General features: G+C 43.8%; 1 protein-coding gene across 2 annotated transcripts in view; it reads left to right on the forward strand.

Annotated features, from left to right (window-relative positions):
- The window catches only part of SLC2A13 (solute carrier family 2 member 13), a 323,282-nt gene that overhangs the window by 256,938 nt on the left and 40,787 nt on the right, over positions 1–25,557 (forward strand). The window contains exon 7 of one of the 2 annotated variants that reach the window (XM_005286828.4): positions 1,149–1,274. The exons of the other annotated variant lie outside the window; for it this stretch is intronic. Coding sequence (XP_005286885.2) covers positions 1,149–1,274 — 126 coding nt within the window. The remainder of the gene's footprint in view (positions 1–1,148; positions 1,275–25,557) is intronic. 2 annotated transcript variants of the gene reach the window in all.

Below are 25,557 nucleotides of genomic sequence, written 5' to 3' on the forward strand. Positions count from 1 at the left end.
TCTATGTCTATGCCACTGTTCTTCTCTTTCTGCTGAGAGAGATAGTGGAGGGGAGTGGGGGAAGAACAGGCTACTCTATCTCTTTGGTACTTACTCCAATAATAGGGAATATGTATCTGTGTACCTCACAATTTTTAATGTGTTATAGCCTCACAACACCCCAGGGAGATAGGGAAGTGCTGTCATCCCCATTTTACAGATGGGAACTGAGGTAGAGAGAGACTAAGTGACTTGCTCAAGACCACCACAAAAAGTCTTTGGCAGAGCAAGAAACTGAAGCTGATCCTATAAGGCAGGGATTCTCAACCTTTTTCTTTTTGAGGCCCCCCCAACATGCTATAAAAACTCTATGGCCCACCTGTGCCACAATAACTGGTTTTCTGAATATAAAAGCCAGGGCTGGTGTTAGGGGGAAACCTGCTCACATCCTCCCAGGGGACCCTGGGGCCCTGGTTGAGTACCACTGTTCTAAGGCCCCAACTACTACCCTTATCACTGGACCATCGTTCTTCTTCCCTGCCTTTTATGTTGTAGAAGAGAGGCTATGAAACTAATAGCTATACAGCTACTATTTTCTTTCTGCAAGATTATTTTCTCATACAGTGGTTTAAAAGGATTCAACATATATGGGCATTGTAACTATAATTGTCACTGTGTGTTAGCCATTCATTTTAACCATTTGGTATGTAAGATTAATGTACAAATATGTCACAGTTATTTATTCATGTAGATTTTAATTAAATTTAGCTTCTGGTTAAATTCCTCTTAAAATCATTTGATTCATTTACTCACCTTTGTATAAGATTAGGTGAGATTTACTTTTTCTATGTCTGGGGTCTTCACCATTCTCATACACTTACAGGTACTTTCTCTGTTTCTCAACCAAAAATGTTCCACGTGTATTTTCCTAGAACCCCAGTATTTGATCAGCTGCAATTTAGTATGCATTATTTTACTATTCACAATAGCACTGATAGGGGACGCAGAACTGCCCATTCACTAGAATGTGGCACAGAAGAAGAAAAGACTAACACAACTTCATGCTTTTCAATATGCATGTTCAGTACAAACTCTTAGTAAGTGTTTCACTTCACATGTATAGGTAAAGAAAATATTGTTTAGCGTGTCTGTTTGTTTCTCTTTTTCAGTTATTGTAATGGATGCATGCTAGATCCAGATTGTGGTCTCTGCTACAAACTGAACAAGTCAAGTGTTGTTGAGTCCTCATGTGTTCCGGTTAAGAAAGAATCTACAATGGCAGCAGCATGGGGCAGGTATGTCACTTTGAGAGTTTATGTTCCTTAATTCATAACTTGCCTCAATCAGAATTTAATTTCAGGCTGCTGTGAGCATTTATGCTTTAATTGAAAATGGTATTCTTAAACATCTTTCCAGAAAATTGATCTTTTGACTGGTATTTTTGACATTATTATTTCATTATAATGTATAATATGCATTTCCAGTGTGAAAAAGGTCCCATGTAGACTTCATTTTTCAAGGAAAATAAAAGCTGTCTAGGAGTGAAGTACTTATGATGGTTGCCTTAAAGGTCACATCAGATTTTTTGGAACACTAATTGCAAAGAACGATGAAAAATTAGTACTCGTGCTATGACTGAATGATAGCTTTGAAATACATTAATTATGCAGCCTTCTGTGCTGCTCAGATGAAGTGACTAAAAAGGCCATATAGTGGGTATGTTTGTGTATTGACACAGCTGTACACACATATGTTTAAGTGCTGCAACACAAAGAGAGTGGCAAACCACTAGGACCAACTCTAAGGACACTTTACATTTCCCTGCTGTTTTGGATTTTTTCTTCTGAGACAATTTCCCCTTCTCCCACGCCCTCCAGTTGCATTTGAAGCTGTGAAGTTTCATTTTCTTTTAAAATAGTTTCTTTAAACCTTACCTTTGTTCAAACATTTTAAAATTAGGGCAAGGCTGATAGGCCTAGTCACTCAGCTGAACAAGTCTAAAATGTCAGCTGCATGGTGTGTGCAAGAATTTGTGGGTTCCCACATTTTTAAAGTGGCAACACTGTATACCTTGTGCTTGTGTGTGAATATATATGTATACACACAGAGAGGTTCCCACTAAAACATCAGCAGTTACCATGCCCTTGTGCATGAGGTAGCAAAGCATTTCCCTACCCTTAGAAAGATTCTGTATAGTTTTAACTTTTATAAGGCAATCACTTTATGACCAAGAACCTGTGATAGTGTAGTGTAAAGTTTTTATCAACATGAGTTTGGGATAGTGTGAAGCCACAAGGGAATTATATAGGTCGTCCAGGACTGCTGATAAAACCTTTCTACCTCATCTCACTACCATGTATTTTGCTTATGCCACATGTTCCATAAAAGTGTTTTAGAAAAGTTTTAAAAGTTTTTATTGGAGCTATTTTTTGTCTTTCTCCAACTTCAAAATCAGGTGCCTTAGCTATGATGAGTCACCACTGCCCAGGGCTCAGAGGAAATGAAAATATCAAACTAACTCAGTAAATAATAAGTGTAAAGTGTCTCTAAAAAGGACCTCATCTTTCTTCTCTATACATTAAAATGTTATGTCCAATCTCTTGGGCCGTTCCAGGCATAGAGGTGAGTGATATAATTCCATTTGATTGATGGATTTTATATTTATTCACTTATGAAAAAGCAACACTGCTGCTTTGCTGCATCACCATATTGTGGCTTGATTTTAAAAGTGGTTGGATAATTTTTTGACCAATAAAATATGTATTTAAAAAGCAAATCTAAAATAAAGGCTATAAAATCTCATGTGTAAGGGACCAGGGTGTAGGCAGTCTCAGCTTGTGTTCACCAGTCAAGGATGGCCACAAAGCGATAGCTAGCGAGCAGGGATTGGAATAATGACTAGAACTGGGACTGATAAACAAGAGTCAGGGTCAGAGTCAGCCTGGGGTTGGAAACAAGAGATCAGAAAGTGAAGTGTAGTCTGGATTCACAGCAGTCCAGAAGCCTGTGTGGTTGTTCAAGACAACTTTCTGAAGCAACCTCCAGGGTTAAATAATGCTCATAGACCAAACACAGGGCCATGGGGTTGTCAGTATGGATCATTAGGTGGTACATCCTGTGGTGCCTAATCTCCAGAGTGTTCCTTGGATTGAGCTTTGTATAGCCTCCCAGTGGTGATGTGGGAATGTCAACTATTCCAGGCTCAACAGACCTGGGTTCTAGTCCTACAGAGCCTTACATCATGCTCTTGAGCATATAGTGAATATTTCCCCTGTTGCTTGCACAATCTTGATTTTCAGAGGAGCTCCCATATGCCTTTATTTGTCATAATAGATCTTTCTTCATATTCAGGGTCAAAATGGTAGAGTACATGAAACAAAGGTTAAGTACCATCTCTGTAGCTAGAGAAGATGTAATAGTATACAGTAAGACTTAAATGGAGACATAAACTTGTTACAGATAATTGCTAGATAAATCAAACTTATTTATTAAGCAGTTTTCTTGTTTAACTTGCAATGAAATGGGCATCTGTAATCTTTTATATTCCTGATTTATGCTTCCATAGTACTCTTCTTTACAAAGTCTTTTGACACAAATAAGGTATGAAGGTAAAAAATACTTCTGTTCCATCAGAGAAGTTATTGTAAAGGCAATGATCTAAACATTTCACCAGAGAACTAGACTCAGGTAGGTTTATAGTTACTCTGAAAATCCTGCCTAAGAGGAGGAAAACCTACTACAGTACTCACTGTAAGGATGTGGGAACTAGAATCCAGATCTGCAGAGCTAGGACAGGTGATACCCATAGTGCCACCTGCAGGCCATGCACAGCAACAGCCAGGGAGCACTGTGGAGAATAGACACCACAGGAAGTACCTCCCAAGGAACCCAGAGTGACAGTACCCTGCAGCCCTCTGATTGGCCAGCCACCCTATTTAACCCTGGAGGGTGCCCCAGGAAGTTGTCTGGGCAATCACAGAGACTTCAGGCCTGCCGCAACTCCAGACCTCACCTCATCTCCTGATCTCTGGTCTCCAATCCCAGCCTGACCCGGACTCTTGCCTCATGACTCTACCCTGGTACTATCTCCGGTCTCTGACTCCAGCCTGACTCTGACCCTGATCCTGCCTCCCGATTCCAGTCTGGTACTATGCAGGTCTCCAATCCCAGACTGACTTTTACCCTGACTCTTGCTTAACGAACCCAGCTCTGGTGATTCCTCTGACCCCTGCTCACCGACTACTGTCCCTGATGTGTGGACCCAGCCCAGCTGTGACCAGACCGCCTATGCCCTAGTCTCTTACAGTTTGCCTAGACCCACTTCCAACCTCCTCTGCAGGAGCCCATTAACAAGGATATGGAAGGGATGGGTCTACCATCACCCATTGGACCCCAGACCTGCAGGAGCAGGTCATGCAACTCCAAACCAAGAACCATCGGCTGCAGTTCCAGATGGCACAGCTCTTAGAGGAAAGTCAGATACTCCTTGAGCAGTTAGCACAGTTCCAGGAAGAGAATTCTGTGCTCCAGGCTCGAGTTGAGCCACTGCCCTCTGTACAGGGCTGTGCACAATCCCCTTAAGAATCCTATGTATGTTCCCCCCCCTCCCCATGTATCCCTCCTGAAACTTTCTAGAGAGATCCCTTTCCTGATCAGTCCCAACAGCCTCCCCTGACAATCCAAGTCTAAGGGCATGAGGAATATATAATCCACGCTATACTGGACTCTAAACTGCAGAGCGGGAGACTGTACTACCTAATTGGCTGGGAGGTAGTACAGTCCCGAAGAACACTCCTGGGAAGCTACTGCCCATGTCCATGTTCCAGTAAAAAGGTTTCATCAAGACGACCCACATAAACCAGGTCCAGTGCCCACCCAGAGGGAGGGCACCCCTGAAGAGGGCGGTAATGTAAGGATGCAGAGATGAGAATCTGGGTCTGCAGAGCCTGGAACAGCTGACATTCTCACAATGCCACCAGGAAGTCATACAGAGCCACAGCCAGGGAGCACTGTGGAGATTAGGCACCACAGGAAGTACCACTGAAGGGATCTGGAGTGACAGTACCCTGTGGCCCCCTGATTGGCCATCCACACTATTTAAGCCTGGAGGGTGCTGCAGGAAGTTCTCTGTGCAACAACACAGTCTTCAGGCCTGCTGTAACTCCAGACCTCATCTTGGCTCCTGACCTTTCTTCTCTGATCCCAGTCCGAATCTGATCTTGCCTCCCGATTCCAGTCTGGTACTACCTCTGATCTCTGGTCTGCGACCCTGACCTGACTTTGACCCCGAGTCTTGCTTATTGAACCCAGCTCTAGCGATTTCTATGACCCCTGCTCACTGACTACTGTCCCTGATGTGTGGACCCAGCCCAGCTCTGACCCCTACTCTTACACTCACATTATAAGTCTATAAAATATAGCCTCATTTCCACATTTAGCATTGTACAAGGGCTTGCCGGGACTCAACCTCTCCGGGGTGGCAGGGAGCCACACCGGCTCACTACACCCCGTTGAGCTTGGGGGGGTCTCCCTAGACAGCCCTTGCTGTAATTGGAAGCAACAGGATTAAGCCCAGGCCCTAGGTCAGGGCGGGGCAACAAACGCTGAGTCAGGGGCTCAGGCCCTCAGTCAGGGCTGAGCAACAAGTACAAAAGGATTAAGTCCAGGCCCTAGATCAGGGCGGGGCAACAACAGGTCCCAGCCTCCTCAGGCAAGGGAGAGGGGGAGTCTGCCACCCACGAGTTGGGTGGCAGGGGGGACGCAGGCCCCACCACTTCACTGCATCCCAGCCCAGGGCCCTAGCAGCGGCAGAAGACCCGCTGCTGTCAGTGGGGATCCTGGCCGCAACACACAGACATAGGCTCTGGCAGTGCTGCAGCTAGACTGGGGTCAGCTGCCCCCGGGCTACTTCCACACTCCCCCTCGGGGCCTACCTGGGTCCTGGTGTCAGTTTCTGGGGGATCCAGGATCATGGGTTCGTCAGGGCAGGAATTGATCGGCAGGTCTGGCAACTCCTCTGGATAGCGGGCGCAGGGCAGGCCCAGCAGCTCCTCCGGATATCGGGCGCAGGGCAGGCCTGGCAGCCGCCTTGGGCTGCGGGGTTTTCCCAGCCACGAGCTAGGCTGGAGACATCTGGTCTCTCCAGCGGCTGGGGCCCTACTGAGCTCTGAGGGCAAGCCTTTATACTTCCGGGTCGTCGCCTGACCCTCTGAGGGGCGGGCTCTGAGCTCCTTAGCTCCGTCCACTCCGGCCTCCGAATGGGCTCTTCCCCCTCCAGGGTGGCGGGGAGCCACACCGCCTCGCTACAAGCATGTACAGCTTTTGCTAGCCCCAAATCTTGGCCCCATTGCATTGATAATCGGGGTTGTGTGCTGGAGAAATTCTCCAAAGGTAGGTCCTGCAGGATGTGAAGTGGCACACGAGCCACTCAGAGCTTCTGTTCTAGCCTCTGTGGTGGAGTAGCTACCACAGTTCCTCACACTCTCCCCCATATGCACATGTAGGGGAATGGCTATGGACCAGGAAAGTGGCCCTGTTTGCTCCCAAGTCCCTGCTGCATGATGATTCACAGGGAATCCCCAGGGATCTGGGTTCCAAGCTAGCCTAAGTGCACATTAGTGCAGCCCTTTGTTGGTTTCTCAAATCCTGGGCTCCCTGTGCAGAAAAATCTCTATAAAACGAGAAGAGGTAGAATTTTCACTGAACTTGAGTAAGGACTGAGAATTAGGCCCAAAATTGTTATTCAGAGTAATAGGTATCTAATAGCTGTACATTTAGTTTCTTATTAAGAAATGGTACCCTCATGTAGTGTGTACATACTGACACTAGGGCAGAAATTGCCTTCCTCTGCATCCTTCAATATGTGTCTTTTTTTTTTTCATTTGATAAAGTTATTCTGTCTGAAGCTGGATTGATGTTGGCACAATCCCCTTAAGAATCCTATGTATATTTAAGATGGAAAGCTGTTTAGATGATCCCAAAGAGAAATTCTGTACTGTCAGTATCTCCAATTCATACACATATATAGTTTCTTTGCAGTGTACATTCATATCTCTTCTGAAGGTATAATTCCCACTCAAAAGTTGGTAGTATTCTTCCCCTAAGTAAGGCATGGCTGGCAGACTGTGTAAGACTAGAATGACCTATAGAAAGCCCTGCGTTTTTTTTTTCTTAAATAAAAACAAAATCTGCATTATTCTTCAGTAATGGCCCCTAAACATCATAAAATTACTATAACTTGTAATGTTTTGGACTACTTCTGTAGAATACTATAGATATTTTTTAAATGTTTCCTCTGTTCCTATTTTGTAGCAATAACACTGCATGTGTGTTTACAGTGAATGACAATTATTCACAAGTACAGTATGTTCCAAATCAAGAATATCTGTATGGTGGAGGAAAGGAAGATAGAGATTTCAGTCCCTTGAGACTGCCAGCAAGGCTGTTTATGTTGCAGAAGTTGCCATGGAAACCTGAGAAGAAAATTGGAGTATCAAAATGTTTTTACAGGAAAAATATGATACATTGATTCTCTCAAATGTAGGGAACCCCATGGCAGACAGTGGCCCCAGGGGATGAAAAGAACCCACAAAAATAAAAACCCAAACGTATGCCATGAGAAATGTGCAGCCAGCATAACTGTCTGGTTGACAACAAGGAATTGGGAGGCGGGTGAGTTTCCACAGAGAAGAGGCTAGAAGAGATGTTGCATGTTTGATCTGTTACATAAACATGACTCATATGTCAGGTATATTGCAGGGTGAAACATAGAGGGACAGCTCATCTAACTCATTAGCATAGACACGGCAGGCCTTGGCATTTTTGTATGGGCCTGAAAAACAATTTTTGCATGCACCACCAACCTTCCTGACTCCTGCGTACAGCAATCGCACCACTGTTCCCAAGGCCAGACCAAATATTTTGGGGTTGGTTTGTAAGATTGTTCTGTACTGATTCATTTTATGTAAAAGGAAGGAAGAGGAGTGGGAATCTTGAGATCACTACCAGCCACATTCTGTGGGAGAAGTGAGGGCCCAGCATGTGGAGTTGATTATTCTTAAACCTGTGCTTAATCCACTAGACCACACTGCCTCTCTTGAACTGCTCCTTCACTTCCTAACAGAGAAACCAGGGAAAGTCTATCACTGCAAACAATGTGACTTCTGTTTGTGCATTTCATCTACACTCCTACCCCAAGGCCAATCCAGAGGGCAACAGGGAGAGACTTTTAATTGTCAAAATATGTAAGACTTTATCTCTACAAGGGAGAGGGGGGGAAATAATGAGACCTGTAGTTACTCTTGACGCATCTGTATCCTCAATACAGTGGAACTGTGCATGTGAGCCCCCAAGATTGGTTCTGGACACAGTCAGCCTGTGGATAGAAACAAATCAGCACCCATGGCTATGACTTTATGCGCTAGATAGTGCATTAGCACTGAGGGAGGGAGGCATTAGCAAGAGCTATGTGCATTTTACTTTTTTAGTCAGTTGGCTATAAGGGTGTTGTTGGCACACCTCCAAGAATGTAAGTTCGCTATTCTGATTTTTTTAACGTATCCTTGTTCATCAAAAAGTAAATTGGACAATTAGAGACCAGATTTTGAGAGACTAGAAATCCTAAATAGATTCCTGCTATGGGGACATTTTAAAAGTTTGTTTAATTTCAAAGAGATTTAGGTATTACTGATCATCTTGGTTACCTGCCTGTAGGTGAAACTTTAGAGAAAATATTTAAAAGGCTTTGTAAAGACTCTGGAAAGTTATACATTCATCCCATGTTTTCTATTGGACCAGTACATATCAGATAAGATTGTTGAAAAGCAATTTAAATACTTTTTTTCTTCGTGGAGATAGTAGATTTTCCTGGAGGGTTCAGCAGGTAGAGTTTTATTAGCAAAGGGTCCGTTAGCTGTTTGTAAATGACCCTTCTGTATTATTTTCATGTCCAGTACAGTGATAAACCCATTATTACTCAGCTTTCCAAGCCATTGATCAATTTGTATAGTAGCTTCTGATATATGACAGGTATACTATGAATCACTTTTGAAAAGACATTTTATTTATGATGAAAATGTATGTGTGTATTTGTATATTTAAAACCTGTGAGTCTCTCTCAGTTTCTTCATAGGAGTTAGATGCATAAATCCCCCTTGTACATCAATCTGAGATCAGTAAATACTCTGAGAATGAAGTTTTTGTCAATTCAAATGAAGTTGCTTGTTTTGCATTACAGGCAGTATCAGTAAAAATATTATTAGCGAAACTGCAATCTTCAGAACCTTTCTATAAAGATTTGCATTTACAAGTTATTTTAGTAAAAACTGAAGTATTGGGGAATCTGTTTCTCTTGCGGAGACCTCAGGTTAATAGATTACAGGCATGAATATAATTGCTCCTGTATTTTTAAAATGGTAGCACAACAGAGTGAATAATTAACTGAAGAGGCTAACTAGATCTGCCATATTGCTAACACACAGAAGGAGTACATTTACTAATCAAGTACCCCTAGAGGGATTTCTTTCTTAATATATGTGACCCTCATCTAATTATTCAGTCAACTAAAATATCCACAGCCTTAATAGGCTGCAGAAAACAGTATTTTATTACTTTTCTTTCTCACTGGATCATTTTCAGAAATAAGAATAAAATATTTTCTGAATTAAGTAAATAGAGACGTGAAGAGAATACAGCTATTCTAATTGCAGATTTGCCAAAAGCTGAAAACTGCAGATCTTTGTACAGTAGGAATCACCATTATTGGTGCAGTCCTAAAATAACAACATGGCCATATTGTCCCATTTGAGTAAATACATTGTGCAGAATAGTCATGTACAAAATACAAGAAAATATGAAAATAGAAATGAAAAAAATGTTTTTTTTACTGTTATAGGTTCTTCAAATTTCACTATGAAGCCTAAAATCTGACAAACTATCCTTTTTCTGAGGATGGAGTATGGAGTCACTTTCATTTTTCCTATGCTGATCCTGACAGCTTCCATTCTTAAGAGGTAGCAGGAAATTTAGAAATCGTGGATCTATACTTCAATATTGTCTCCATTAACTATTAACAGAGTGAGGCAGCAGAACAACAGGACAAAGCAATATGTATATTAGGTCCACAATCACAAATAAACCTGCTGTTCCTGTTGCATTTATGGTTAGGTGGCCAGCAGAGTAGAGGGTATTTTCATAGGGCTGTCAAGCGATTAAAAACATTAATTGTGCGATTAAAAAAATTAATTGCAATTAATTGTGCTGTTAAACAATAATAGAATACCATTTATTTAAATATTTTGGATGTTTCCTACATCTTCAAATATATTGATTTCAATTGCAACACAGAATACAAAGTGTACAGTGTTCACTTTATATTTATTTTTTATTACAAATATTTGCACTATAAAAAACAAAAGAAATAGTATTTTTCAATTCACTTAATGCAAGTACTGTAGTGCAATCGCTTTATCATGAAAGTTGAACTTACAAATGTAGAATTATGTACAAAAAGACCCTACATTCAAAAATAAAATAATATAAAACTTTAGACCCTAAAAGTCCAATCAGTCCTACTTCTTGTTCAGCCAATAGCTCTGACAAACACATTTGTTTACATTTGCAGAAGATAATTCATAGATTCATAGATTCATAGATTCTAGGACTGGAAAGGACCTCGAGAGGTCATCAAGTCCAGTCCCCTGCCCGCATGGCAGGACCAAATACCGTCTAGACCATCCCTGATAGACATTTATCTAACCTACTCTTAAATATCTCCAGAGATGGAGATTCCACAACCTCCCTAGGCAATTTATTCCAGTGTTTAACCACCCTGACAGTTAGGAACTTTTTCCTAATGTCCAACCTAGACCTCCCTTGCTGCAGTTTAAACCCATTGCTTCTGGTTCTATCCTTAGAGGCTAAGGTGAACAAGTTTTCTCCCTCCTCCTTATGACACCCTTTTAAATACCTGAAAACTGCTATCATGTCCCCTCTCAGTCTTCTCTTTTCCAAACTAAACAAACCCAATTCTTTCAGCCTTCCTTCATAGGTCATGTTCTCAAGACCTTTAATCATTCTTGTTGCTCTTCTCTGGACCCTTTCCAATTTCTCCACATCTTTTTTAGAATGCGGTGCCCAGAACTGGACACAATACTCCAGCTGAGGCCTAACCAGAGCAGAGTAGAGCGGAAGAATGACTTCTCGTGTCTTGCTCACAACACACCTGTTAATACATCCCAGAATCATGTTTGCTTTTTTTGCAACAGCATCACACTGTTGACTCATATTTAGCTTGTCTGCCTTTCTGCCGTACTCCTTCCTAGACAGTCTCTTCCCATTCTGTATGTGTAAAACTGATTTTTCCTTCCTAAGTGGAGCACTTTGCATTTGTCTTTGTTAAACTTCATCCTGTTTACCTCAGACCATTTCTCCAATTTGTCCAGATCATTTTGAATTATGACCCTGTCCTCCAAAGCAGTTGCAATCCCTCCCAGTTTTGTATCATCCGCAAACTTAATAAGCGTACTTTCTATGCCAATATCTAAGTCGTTGATGAAGATATTGAACAGCGCCGGTCCCAAAACAGACCCCTGCGGTACCCCACTCGTTATGCCTTTCCAGCAGGATTGGGAACCATTAATAACAACTCTCTGAGTACGGTTATCCAGCCAGTTATGCACCCACCTTATAGTAGCCCCATCTAAATTGTATTTGCCTAGTTTATCGATAAGAATATCATGCGAGACCGTATCAAATGCCTTACTAAAGTCTAGGTATACCACATCCACAGCTTCACCCTTATCCACAAGGTTCGTTATCCTATCAAAGAAAGCTATCAGATTGGTTTGACATGATTTGTTCTTCACAAATCCATGCTGGCTGTTCCCTATCACCTTACCACCTTCCAAGTGTTTGCAGATGATTTCCTTAATTACTTGCTCCATTATCTTCCCTGGCACAGAAGTTAAACTAACTGGTCTGTAGTTTCCTGGGTTGTTTTTATTTCCCTTTTTATAGATGGGCACTATATTTGCCCTTTTCCAGTCTTCTGGAATCTCTCCCGTCTCCCATGATTTTCCAAAGATAATAGCTAGAGGCTCAGATACCTCCTCTATTAGCTCCTTGAGTATTCTAGGATGCATTTCATCAGGCCCTGGTGACTTGCAGGCATCTAACTTTTCTAAGTGATTTTTAACTTGTTCTTTTTTTATTTTATCTGCTAAACCTACCCCCTTCCCATTAGCATTGACTATGTTAAGCATTCCTTCAGACTTCTCGGTGAAGACCGAAACAAAGAAGTCATAAGCATCTCCGCCATTTTCAAGTTTCCTGTTACTGTTTCTCCCTCTTCACTAAGCAGTGGGCCTACCCTGTCCTTGGTCTTCCTCTTGCTTCTAATGTATTGATAAAAAGTCTTCTTGTTTCCCTTTATTCCCGTAGCTAGTTTGAGCTCATTTTGTGCCTTTGCCTTTCTAATCTTGCCCCTGCATTCCTGTGTTGTTTGCCTATATTCATCCTTTGTAATCTGTCCCAGTTTCCATTTTTTATATGACTCCTTTTTATTTTTTAGATCATGCAAGATCTCATGGTTAAGCCAAGGTGGTCTTTTGCCACATTTTCTATCTTTCCTAACCAGCGGAATAGCTTGCTTTTGGGCTCTTAATAGTGTCCCTTTGAAAAACTGCCAACTCTCCTCAGTTGTTTTTCCCCTCAGTCTTGATTTCCATGGGACCTTACCTATCAGCTCTCTGAGCTTACCAAAATCTGCCTTCCTGAAATCCATTGTCTCTATTTTGCTGTTCTCCCTTCTACCCTTCCTTAGAATTGCAAACTCTATGATTTCATGATCACTTTCACCCAGGCTGCCTTCTACTTTCAAATTCTCAACGAGTTCCTCCCTATTTGTTAAAATCAAGTCTAGAACAGCTTCCCCCCTAGTAGCTTTTTCAACCTTCTGAAATAAAAAGTTGTCTCCAATGCAGTCCAAGAATTTGTTGTCTGTGCCCCGCTGTGTTATTTTCCCAACATATATCCGGATAGTTGAAGTCCCCCATCACCACCAAATCTTGGGCTTTGGATGATTTTGTTAGTTGCTTAAAAAAAGCCTCATCCACCTCTTCCACCTGGTTAGGTGGCCTGTAGTAGACTCCTAGCATGACATCTCCCTTGTTTTTTACCCCTTTTAGCCTAACCCAGAGACTCTCAACACTTCCGTCTCCTATGTCCATCTCTACCTCAGTCCAAGTGTGTACATTTTTAATATATAAGGCAACACCTCCTCCCTTTTTCCCCTGTCTATCCTTCCTGAGCAAGCTGTACCCATCCACACCAACATTCCAATCATGTGTATTATCCCACCAAGTTTCAGTGATGCCAACAATGTCATAGTTGTATTTATTTATTAGCACTTCCAGTTCTTCCTGCTTATTGCCCATACTTCTCGCATTTGTATATAGGCATCTAAGATACTGGTTTGATCTTTCCTCCCAGTTTTGTCCTGACCCTCCTTTCTCTCTGACAATATAGCCCACACTCCCTCTCGTTTCCAACCCATCTCCCCAGTCTCCATGTTCCCCACTTACCTGTGGGCTTTGCTCACCTGTCCCCGTCGAACCTAGTTTAAAGCCCTCCTCACTAGGTTAGCCAGTCTGTGTCCAAATAGGGTCTTTCCTCTCCTCGAAAGGTGAATGCCATCTCTGCCTAGCAGTCCTTCCTCGAATAGCATCCCGTGGTCTAGGAAGCCAAAGCCCTCCTGGTGACACCATCTTCGCAGCCAGGCATTCACCTCCATGATGCATCTGTCTCTGCCCGGGCCCCTACCTTTGACAGGAAGAATTGAAGAGAATACCACCTGCGCTCCAAACTCCTTCACCCATACTCCCAGAGCCCTGTAGTCACTCTTGATCCGCTCAGTGTCACACCGTGCAGTATCATTTGTGCCCACATGGATGAGTAGCATGGGGTAGTAGTCAGAGGGCTGGATAATCCTCGACAATGCCTTCGTAACGTCTCGGATATGGGCTCCCGGCAGGCAGCATACCTCCCGAGATGAAATGTCAGGGCGACAGATGGGCGCCTCCGTCCCCATCAGCAGAGAGTCTCCGACCACCACTACCCTACGTTTCCTATTCGCAGTGGTGGCAGCAGACCTCCCAGCCTTAGGGGTACGAGGCTTCTCCTCCTTTACTGTAGGGAGTGATTCCTTCTTTCCTGTATCAAGAAGAGCATAACGGTTACCTATTACCACGGCAGGAGGGTTCGGAGCAGGGGTGGAGCACTGCCTGCTGCCAGAAGTAACCAGCTGCCAATGTCCACCCTGAGCCATCTCCTCCTCCACCAGTGGTGTATCAGCAGTCCTGTGTACTGGGACAGCTACCTCAGCTGTCTCCACATGGACACTGTCGAGGAATTGCTCGTGGATTCGGATGCTCCTCAACCTAGCCACCTCCTCCTGTAGCTCTCCCACCTGCTGCCTGAGAGATTCCACCAGCAGGCACCTCTCACATTGGATGGTCCCCCCAGCCTGGATATCAGTAAGTGGAAATTGCAAGTTACAGTCTCTGCAAAACCACACCAGGATCTGGGTAGAAGCATCCATGCTCAGGTGCTCTGTCTGGCTACAGGCACAGGTGGAGGAGACAGAAGCAGTGCTGGCACAGGTGTTGCGGGTCTTCCTAACCATCGTAAGCCTCCCTCTGTCACACTCCTGTCTGCAGCCCCCTGTCCGCTGAAAGGGTTGTTTAAGCAAGAAGTTTTGAATGTAGTTGGTTTATAAGTATTAAGGGGAATAAAGAGAAAACAGATAGAACCGGCAAGGGACCCTCGCCCTCTTCCTAACTCCCTTGCGAAACTCCCTGTTAGCAGCCCCTGGTCGCAAAAGCTCCCTGGTCGCTTGTGCGCTGCTTTATAAAGCCCTGGCCTGTATGAATGCCCCGCCCACTGATTAAGGCTCAGCCACTTACCAGAGGCTTCTAGCTTTCAAACCTTCCTTTGAAGCTCACAGCTTCCAACTGCCAGCCACAGCACATGGTCCTTCAAACAACCAAAACAAACAAATAATGCTGCCTGCTACTTGTTTAAAATGTCACCTGAAAGTGAGAACAGGCATTTGCATGGCACTATTGTAGCCGGTGTCACAAGATATTTACATGCCAGATGCACTAAATGTGTCCATGCTGATGACGGGTTCTACTCTATAACGATCCAAAGCACTGCGGACTGATGCATGTTCATTTTCATCATCTGCATCAGGTGCCACCAGCAGAAGGTTGATTTTCTTTTTTGGTGCTTTGGGTTCTATAGTTTCAGCATCAGAGTGTTGCTCTTTTAAGATTTCTGAAAGCATGCGCCACACCTCGTCCCTCTTAGATTTTGGACGGCACCTCAGATTCTTAAACCTTGGGTCGACTGCTGTAGCTATCTTTAGAAATTTCACATTGGTACCGTCTTTGAATTTTGTCAGATTTGTAGTGAAAGTGTTCTTAAAATGAACAATATGTGCTGGGTCATCTTCAGAGACTGCTATAACATGAAATATATGGCAGAATGCAGGTAAAACAGGGCAGGAGACATACAGTTCTCCCCCAAGGAGTTCAGACGCAAATTTAATTAACACATTTTTTTTTAACAAGCATCATCAGCATGTTCTCTGGAAGGATGGCTGAAGCATGGAGAGGCATGTGAATCTTTAGCACAGCTGGTACGTAAATATCTTGCAACGCCAGCTACAACAGTGCCATGCAAATGCCTGTTCTTACTTTCAGGTGACGTAATTAAGAAGTGGGCAACATTATCTCCTGTACATGTAAACAAACTTGTTTCTCTTAGCAATTGGCTGAACAAGAAGTAGGAGAGAGTGGACTTGTAGGCTCTAAAGTTTTACTGTTTTGTTTTCGAGTGCGGTTATATAACAAAAAAACCTACATTTGTAAATTGTACTTTCATGATAAAGAGATTGCAGTACAGTACTTGTATGAGGTGAATTGAAAAATGCTATTTCTTTTGTTTAGCATTTTTACAGTGCAGATATATGTAATAAAAAATAATATAAAGTGAGCAGTGTACACTTTGTATTCTGTGTTTAATTGAAATAGATATATTTGAAAATGTAGAAAAACATCCACAAATATTTAATAAATTTCAATTGGTATTCTATTGTTTAACAGTGCAGATATTAATCGCGATTAATTTTTTTGAGTTAATCGCGTGAGTTAACTGCGATTAATCGACAGCCCTATATTTTAACCATCCTGACCTGTCAGCCCTGAAAAATCTGTCAGCTGAGGGCAACTTTTTTTTTTTTTTTTTTTAATTTACTTTAAGGGTAGATTACCTGTTGGGCCTGTTAACTTTGACAGTATCCCTTTAAACAGTTTTTAAAATAAAACATCAAGTTTTCATATATATACATAAAGAATTCAGATGAAGGCAGGGGGGTTGTCAGAACTGTCACAGAAGATATAGATTTCTTGATTTAAAAAAAAAAATTGGCGGGGGGGGAGAGTACAGAAGAAATAAATAAATCCATGCTTGGAACCGAGGGGGGGGGTGGGAGCGTTGGGGGGCAGGGTGCTGTTGTTGTTTTGTTTTATCTTATCCTAAAATGGCTGCTGAAATAAAAGCAATTAAGAGATCACAAAGCACAGTCTGCTGTGCAGTTATAAGGAGACCTGAGTTCTCAGCTCAGCCACAGACTTCTTATGTGACTCTGAGCAAGTCACTAAGCTACCTTGTGCCTCAGACTCTCATTTATAAAATGGGGATGTTCCTTTGCCTCCGAGGCGTGCGGTGAAGATAAAATCAATTAATGGTTGTTAGGTGCTGAGATACTATGGTGATGGAAGATAAGTACCCAGACAGATGGAAGGATAACGAACCAAAACCACCACCATCTCTGTTAGAATCTTTCCCTCAAAGAAAAAAATCTGCAAGTGACCCAGAAAGTGATGCACTGCTTAGGCAAGTGCTCAAAATAGCCTCACTAACTACTTCCCAAATTGCTATTTTTCTTCCTTGGGTAAAGTCAGAGAAAGATTAGTGGTGAATCGAGTTCAACAGCAAAATTCTCATGTTCTCAGATGTATTGCAGTCTAAAAGATAAGATATAAAGGGAGGATGAGACAAACAAGCTGGTCGCAGCTGGAGGAGACAGTAAAAAGGTTTTTAAAATGTTTAAGAAGCTTCATTTAAAATTAAATTAAAATCAGAGCCCTTCGGACCGGTGGCCAGGACCCAGGCAGTGTGAGTGCCACTGAAAATCAGCTTGCGTGCCACCTTTGGCATGCGTGCCACCAGTTGCCTATTCCTGTCTTTGGCTAGGTGTACACTACCCGCCCGAATCGGCGGGTAGAAATCGATTTCTCGGGGATCGAATTATCGCGTCTTGTCGGGACGCGACAATTGATCCCTGAATCGACGCGCTTACTCCACCAGCAGAAGTAGGAGTAAGCGCCGTCGACGGGGAGCCGCGGAGGTCGATTTTGCCGCCGTCCTCACAGTGGGGTAAGTCGGCTCCGATACGTTGAATTCAGCTACACTATTCGCGTAGCTGAATTTGTGTATCTTAAATCGACACACACACACACCCCGGAGTGAAGACCTGCCCTTAGACAATCAGGCTTAACAATGGCAGCTCACCATTTTCCTAGTCAGTATCAGGTTGCTTTGTACTGTATGTGTAACGCTGGCAGACCCCCTGCTGGCAGACCCCCTGTCATCGGGATCGAATGGGGGTCCTCTGGAGCTTAGTGCATGAGACTCTACCACATGAGCTAAAAGTCAGCTGCCTCTTAGCTAAGGTTGTAGAGCAGACTCATCAATTGCTTTCTCCCTCTTTAAGTGGTCTCAGTGCCACTTGATGGGACAGAACACCACACCCAGGAGGTGTGTGGGTTACATATGCATTATGGAAGGGGAGGGACTTGAAGTGACTTCAGGGATTTCAACTGTGAGCTTTTCCTACTTGTATGGGCAGCATGGGAGAAAGCATGAACGTGCTTGCTGGAGAATCAGAGAATCAGGCTGGTGTCAGCGGCAAAATGAAGGCAGACATCAATCTCATGATAAGATCAAAGGTCAGGTAGTTCTGCACTAACAAAGTTGTGAAGGGCTTTGGAAGTGAGGCTAAGACATTTGTGTTTGCAATGCCAGAGGGGGCATAAAAAGGGGGAGGTGATCTAGACAGAACGACAAGTCAGGACAATGATCTTGATAGCAGTATTTTGAATAGATTTGAGTGGGGCAAGGTTGAATCATTGAGGCCACAGAGGAGGAGATTACAGGAGTCAAGGCATGGGATGCTCAAGGCTTGAAAAAGAGTTTTGACAGTGGGCAAAGAGGAAAGGTCAGATCTTGCAGATGTCATGCAGGAAGAAATGGCAAGGTTTAGGCTATGTCTACACAAGGAGTGCTTTACCAGTATAGGTCACAGCTATGCCAGCAAAGCTGGGCTTTGTACCAGTATAAGAAGACTATGCCCCACAAGCAAAACAAGCTATATTGGTAAACGTGCAGTCCTGCTGATGCTGGTGCAACTGCATCCTCGCTAAGGGCTATTGCCAGCACAGCCAGTCAAGGATCACACCTCTTCACACCCCTGACCGACAGCTGTGCCAGCAGAAGTCTGTAGTGTAGACTTGGCCTTAGGTATGCCCTGGGTATGTGGGTCAAGAGAGGGCAGTCAAAGATGAAGTCAAGATTACAGGAGGTCAGCCAGCAACTCAAACATAATGGAAAGACAAAGCAGTTGTCAACGTTTTCATGGAAGAATATTACTCCTTGTTAGTTTTGTTCCCAGCAAATCTTAAAAATTCAGGTTAAAGTGAAGTCCTATATCTTCTGGAATGCTCCTTTGGCTATAAATCAATAGAAAAAATTTATCTTGAAAATGCAGCTGGCAATGACAGGTCTAATAACATTGTCACTGTTTAATAATAAAAATTGATACAGAAGGTTAAATTGTTTAAAGTCTTAATTTTGTTTTACTTATCGCAAAGCCATATGCAGAAATATTGTTTGGTTAAGAGACTTTTGCTTTATCTAGGAATTTATGATTTCACTCTTAACAATATATGGTCAGCGTAGAAGAAGTGTTTGGTGCTAGAACTGCTGAACTATTCTACTGAACCTTAAACAAGGGGCACTGCTGTTGTGTTGCACAACCAGACAGGCGAAGCTTTAATAACCGTTAGGTTATTGTATTTTCCCCTCTCTGTATATATGGGGATATATAATATCTGTGAGGGAGTCTTATTAATTTGTTCTACATTCTTTACACATATGGAATTGAAAAAAGAAAACTAGGAAAAAATCTATGTGACTTTGGATGACGACTTAATTATATTCCTATATCTTTTGCCCTTTTCATCATGGTCTTCCCATGATTTTTCTTAAAAGTTATCATTATAAAATTGCAATCCTACTTATTATTCACATGGGTTCTAATAGTAAATGCCCTTTTTGGTAAAATGGCAGAGCAAATTACTCCATAAAACCTACATAATTTTTAACCAGGTACATGTATTACCCATAGGTTGCACTAAAACACACTTCGGTTTAATCATCTAATTTTTTTTTATGGAATTTACTTTTTATTTTAGGGTCTAGAACATCTTTTTTTTATTCTTCCCACTGTTAACCCGTGTATTTCTTAAGTGCATAGTTGAGTAATGTCAATTCACAGTATAGGAGGAAACAAAGGAAATAAATTTAAAAGTGTAGAATATCTTATGCTGTTCTTCCAGAAGGATCTTCTTTGTTAGCAAATAATTTTATTAACTTTTTGTTAGAGCCTTATGTTCCATGCAAGATTTTAATAAGGTATAAGAGTACAATACCTGAAAACAAGCTAGTATTTTCTCACCTCTGTATATGGTAGAAAAAGGATATTTAATTTGCTAATCCATTGATACTCAGCTACAGAAGACTGATGTTCCCTAAGGGAAGGAAAAGCAATTCTGCCTTTCTTTATTGTGTGGGGTAACATTTGTATCTTGTCTTATTTTCAGAAAATCTAAGGGGACTTCATTTTTTGTCTTTTTCTCAGATGCCTGAAGCCACTTAATAATTATCAGAAAAATATAGTATGTGTATAGGTACAGCATATTTGAAGTCAAGAGGCATAATCTTTTTGTGTGCAGTATTGCATTTTATTCTCTGCTGTACAGAAGGGAAGGTCTTTTATGAATATGCATATGTTATTGACCCTTGTTTCATTAAAACCCTCAGCAGCAAGTCACTAGCTTTTCTCAACTATCTTCTATAAATGCTTCATGTCTTGCCAGGCTGCAGGCAGGGCCGGCTCTAGGCACCAGCAAAACAAGCTGGTGCTTGGGGCGGCACATTTTTAGGGGCGGCATGGCCGGCGCCAGAATGCCGCCCCTAAAAATGTGTTCCGGCCGCCGTAGCTCACCTCCGCTGCTGCTGCCACGGGGCACGAAACAGCTGGTTCGCGCGCCGCTACTTACCCTCTCTCCAGCCTGGGAGGGAGGGGGAGCAGCGGCGCGCGAATCAGCTGTTTCGCGTGCCGCGGCGGCTCGGGGTCTCCCCCTCCCTCCCAGGCTCTCAAACCTGGGAGGGAGGGGGAGATCCCGAGCGGCCGTTTCGCGCGCCGCTGCTCCCCCTCCGTCCCAGGCTTGAGAGCCTGGGAGGGAGGGGGAGAAGCGGCGCCTGCGCCGTGGCGGCGCGCGAAACGGCCGCTCAGGATCTCCCCCTCCCTCCCAGACTTGAGAGCCCTTTTGAGGTTTGAGAGCCTGGGAGGGAGGGGGAGACTCCCAGTGGCCGCGGCGCGGGCGCCGCGTCTCCCCCTCCCTCCTTCCCTCCTAGGCTTGAGAGCCTGGGGGGAGGAGGCAGGGCTGGGGATTTGGGGAAGGGGCGGAGTTGAGGCGGCGCCGGGGGTGGGGTAATCAAAGAAGGGGGGGGCAGCCAAAATTGTTTTTGCTTTGGACGGCAAAAATCCTAGAGCCAGCCCTGGCTGCAGGTTCATTCCAGGCAAGACGCTGTGTTCCATTTGAAATAAACAGCTGTAGCAAGTAAGTTATGAAGGGTATAAGTCTGTAACAGAAATAATAATCCAGTGTTGGAAGCTGTCATGGCCACTCCCGAAGAGACAGTGTGAAACTTGAATAGCATGAAATGACATCCATTAGTTATTTAGGGTCCAATCCACAGCCATTTGAAATCAGTGGGCTTCAGATCAGTCCCTTGGTGTATTTCTACACATTTTAGACTCAGGAAAATGGTGAGGCATTTTCTTCTCTTTGTTAAAGCCTCAACATGAATGTTTGAGAAGATATCAGCTCCCAAATGGTCAGGATGGTGGCAACAGAAACTTAAATTAAAAATAAAACATGGAGACTATATATATATGTTCTATAAATGTAGATCATTCCCCATCCTAGAACTCCCCAGATTGTAAAAGTGTCTCAGACAATAGGAATATTTTTTGTTTTGGGATGGGCCAGATTCTGTGGTATGTTCTAATAGCGAATAATGTCCTTTTTGTAAGTTTCCTGAACCATTACGTAGAATTCTATAGTTGGGATATGATTCTCTATTAAGCTTCATAGGATGATTCCTCTGTGAAAGGAGGTAATTTTTAAATAAATTCTATTGGACTTTTCCATAGAGAGAAACTGGAACAAAATCTGGTTTCAGTTTAATTGGCCAGGACACCAGGATGTTCCCAGTAAACAGGGAAATCTGTTCACCATCTAGAAGGTTACGGGAAAATGTTTATAATTTAACACATAGATGTGGTTCTGAAATTCACTGATTTGTTGTTCTAGATCAAAATGAGCTAGTGGGTGGGATTTTCAAAAATGCCTAAGTGATTCAAGGGGCACTAATGCTAGGGCTGGCCCACAACATTTTGGCACCTGAGGCGGGGAGCTCAAATGATGCCCCCATACCCCCTCGCTTGGGCCAAAACTTTGAAAGGTCTCAATTCTGCCTTCTTCCTGTTCTACTCCTCTCATGGTACTACTCTGCTACCTACCCCAATAAAGGAGAACTAACAACTTTGAATGCCTTGTTCAAAAATTTTAAGTAACACTTAACTTTCAAACACCTGAACAGCAAATGTAACTTTTCTTGTCTGCATAGTAAACACTGGCATTTTTATCTGTTTGAATAATCAAAGTGGTGCTTTCTGAGCCTTCTTGGTTGCAAAGATTTAAACTGCTTCCTGAAGGCCAACAGTCTGGGCCAGCTCATGCTCTACTGAGATGGTTGCAAGGCCAACGAGTCTCTCCTGTGTCACTGTGGAGTGTAGATGTGTTTTTATTAACTTCAGCTTCGAGAAGCTGCGTTCTCTACTGGCAACTGTTACAGGAAGTGTTAGAAGTACACGCAGAGCAACAAAAGCATTTGGAAAGAGGGTGGTCATCTTATTTGTGCACATATATTCCAGAACAGCCTTTGGAGTTGATTCTGCTGAAATGTATCTTGAAAGGGCTTTCAGTTCATCACCTAAATCACTCGCATCAATATCGCACATGTCATCATGTGTCAACACTGTCTCTAGTGCTCTGCATTGCTGGTGTAGGTCTTCTTCAGTTAGAGTGAGGAGTTTTGGAATATCATACAACATCCCAAATATACTGCTGTGTTCCTTGAGCTGCATAAAACCTTCTTCAACTGACTGTATTGCACAATCTAGCACCTTGTTAAAAAAATTCAACTTTGAATTGTTGTTTGGGATCTCTTATGGGATTATCGTGTGCCTCGTAATCAAAATGTCTTCTTCTTCGGTTACTCTTGTATTCTTGAATGGGTGGGAAAATAGCTTCAGTGTGAAGTTCCTCTGCCAACTTCTGTGCACTCTTCAGAACATTTTGAAATCCCTCATCTGACCGGTTAGACCAGGGGTCTCAAACACACGGCCTGCGAGCCACATGCGGCCCGCGGAGCTCTTCCCTGCGGCCCGCCAAGCTCCCCGCGGGCCCCCCCAGTTATTTCCTGTCACAGCCAAACTCCTCTCACCCCCCCCCCGAGTTATTTTATGTGGCAGCTAAGCGCCCCGTGCGCTGCTCCCCAATGTTTGGGGCTGGGTCTCTCCCCCGGCCCCGCCTGCCACCCCCACGCATCTCCCCCGAGTGTCCCGCGGCCTCACTTGCTGCCCCTTCACTGCCCCGGAGCCTGCAGCTCACGCTCTGCTCTGCTGGCTTCCGGCATCACTTGCTGCTGCAGGGTCCTAGTGCCTCCCTCCGCTAGGTTCAGGGCAGGCTGCCCTTCCCCTGCCCTAGTCCTGAGCCTCTCCCATGCCCCGAGCCTCTCCAATGCCCCAAACCCCTCATCCCCAGCCCCACAGCTCTCACCCCTGCACCCCCTCCTACCCCAAAACTCCATCCCAGAGCCTGCACCCCCACCCCTGCCCCAGCCCAGAGCGTGAAGCCAGCACCCAGACTCCATCCCAGAACATGCACCCCAGACCCCCTCCCCCATCCAAACTCCCTCCCAGAGCCTTAGGCAGGTGGGGGCGGAGTTTGGGGGGGGCAGGTTTTGGGCACCACCAAAATTTCTACAAACCTGCCACCCCTGGAAGAGGCAGAACAGGGGTGGAGTGGTGGTGCAGCCCAGTGCAGTGGGGGGGCTTTACTGAGTGTACATATATTATTAAAACCGCTTGGAGGAGGAGGTGGCGAAGAGACGGGGCAGGGGCGGGGCCTCATGGAAGGGGTGGAGTGGGGGCAGGGCCAGGGGCAGCAAGGGGGGGGTGTCAGTGATGCGGCCCTCGGGCCAATGCACTAGTCCTCATGTGGCCCTCGCGGTCATTTGAGTTTGAGACCCCTGGGTTAGACTGTAGGTATGACTTTGCTTTGTCCAGTTGTTCCATTGCTCCAGATATATCAAGGTCAACACCTTGGAGTCCCATACAACATTTATTTCAAACAGTATGTCATGCCACAACACTAAGCCACACAGACATTTGAAGTTATGTTTCTGGTGATTCCATTTCCCTCTGCCACTGTTCTCCCATGAACAGTTCCTGTCATGGCATTATCCTCCATAATGGCAACTATGGCATCATCTACCTTCCCAATTTGGTGTTTGATAGGCTTTATCGCCTCCACTTGACTTTCCCATCGTGTGGCATTCAGTGGTTTCAGTGTCAGAGAGGATGTTGCTTCAACATTTGCCATCGATGAGTTGATGCAGAGAAAAATACATAGATGCTTTGAATTACGTTAAAAAATTCAGCAGCCTCACGAGAAGCTGAGGCTGAATTACTGACCACCAAGTTCAATGAATGAGAACTGCATGGGACAAAAAAAGCTCGAGGGCTTAACTCTCGGATTCGTGTCTGCACTTCTCTGTTCTTTCCTCTCATGTTGGCACCATTATCGTAGCCCTGATCTGTCATGTCAGCTATCACAATTCCCGTATCTTCCATCTTTTTAAGAAGCACTTTTGTCATACCAGCTCCTGTAGTATCATCAATGTCAATAAATTCTAGAAAATGCTCTCTGACAGTCACCATTGCAGGGACATTTTCACTAGGTTCTGTTGTTGTTACAAAATGAACCATTAAAGTCATGTGTTCCATATGGTTGATGTCAGATGTGCAGTCCAGAATAACAGAGTTATATCTTGCTGACTTCAGATCTGCCACAATCTTCTATTTGACTTTTGTTGCCAGTAACTCTAAGATCTCATTTTGAATTGTTTTTTCAAGGTAGTGGTGTGTGTACATTTCTTTGGTGGTGACTCTTCTTAGATGCTCCTGGAATACAGCATCAAACTCAGCCATCAGCTCCACAATTTACAGAAGTTTCCATTGTTTGGCACATACAGCTGATCTGAAGTGCCACGCAGTGCTAGGTTTTGGGTAGCAAGCATTCTCACAATGGCAATGAGCCTTTTCAGAACATTTTGCCAGTAAAGAAACTCTGATGCAATCTTCTCTTGATGCTGATCATCTATGCTGGCCTTTAACCTTAGTCTCATCTCAAGCTCTTTCCACCTATGGAATGCTCTCTGGTGATTTGCTGCCTTCTCATGGCATGCCAGATTTCTAGCTGTATTTTTCCAGTTCTTTGTTCCTGTAGAACCCGATGTGGCTGGAACATTAGACTGGAAGACTTTGCAACAAAAACAGTATGCAGCATTCTGGGTTTTTGAGTACATAAGCCATGGCCTCTCCACTTTGTCACCATTGGGGATTTCACACCAGTAATGTGTTGGATGGAAACTTCTGTTTTCATTGTCTTTGGGGAACATGAAGTTTTTCACTTGCTATGGCCCATGCAGTACAAGGAAGTCCCTCAGGCTACTGCTCAAGTGGGTCCACAGTCCTGGATCATCTAGACTTAAGGAACTAAACTCAGCAGCAGCTGTTTCTTGCATCTCCGCCACAGTCTTCTCTGGTCTACACTTTTCTTCAGGAATGTGCATGGTTATATCCATTTGAGATGGAGGTATGGATGCTGCAGTAGCTGCCAGGTCACCTGCACTCTGACTAACTGGAAGATCTCCTCACCACTCACATCCTCACTGGGGCCAGAAGGCTCACCATGAACATCTGTGTCTATGTATCTCAGGAGAGCTCCTTCCTGCTTAGGTAGAAAAGCTTCCTTTGTTTGC

Source organism: Chrysemys picta, chromosome 1 (genome assembly GCF_011386835.1).
Source record: "Chrysemys picta bellii isolate R12L10 chromosome 1, ASM1138683v2, whole genome shotgun sequence".
NCBI lineage: Eukaryota > Metazoa > Chordata > Testudines > Emydidae > Chrysemys > Chrysemys picta.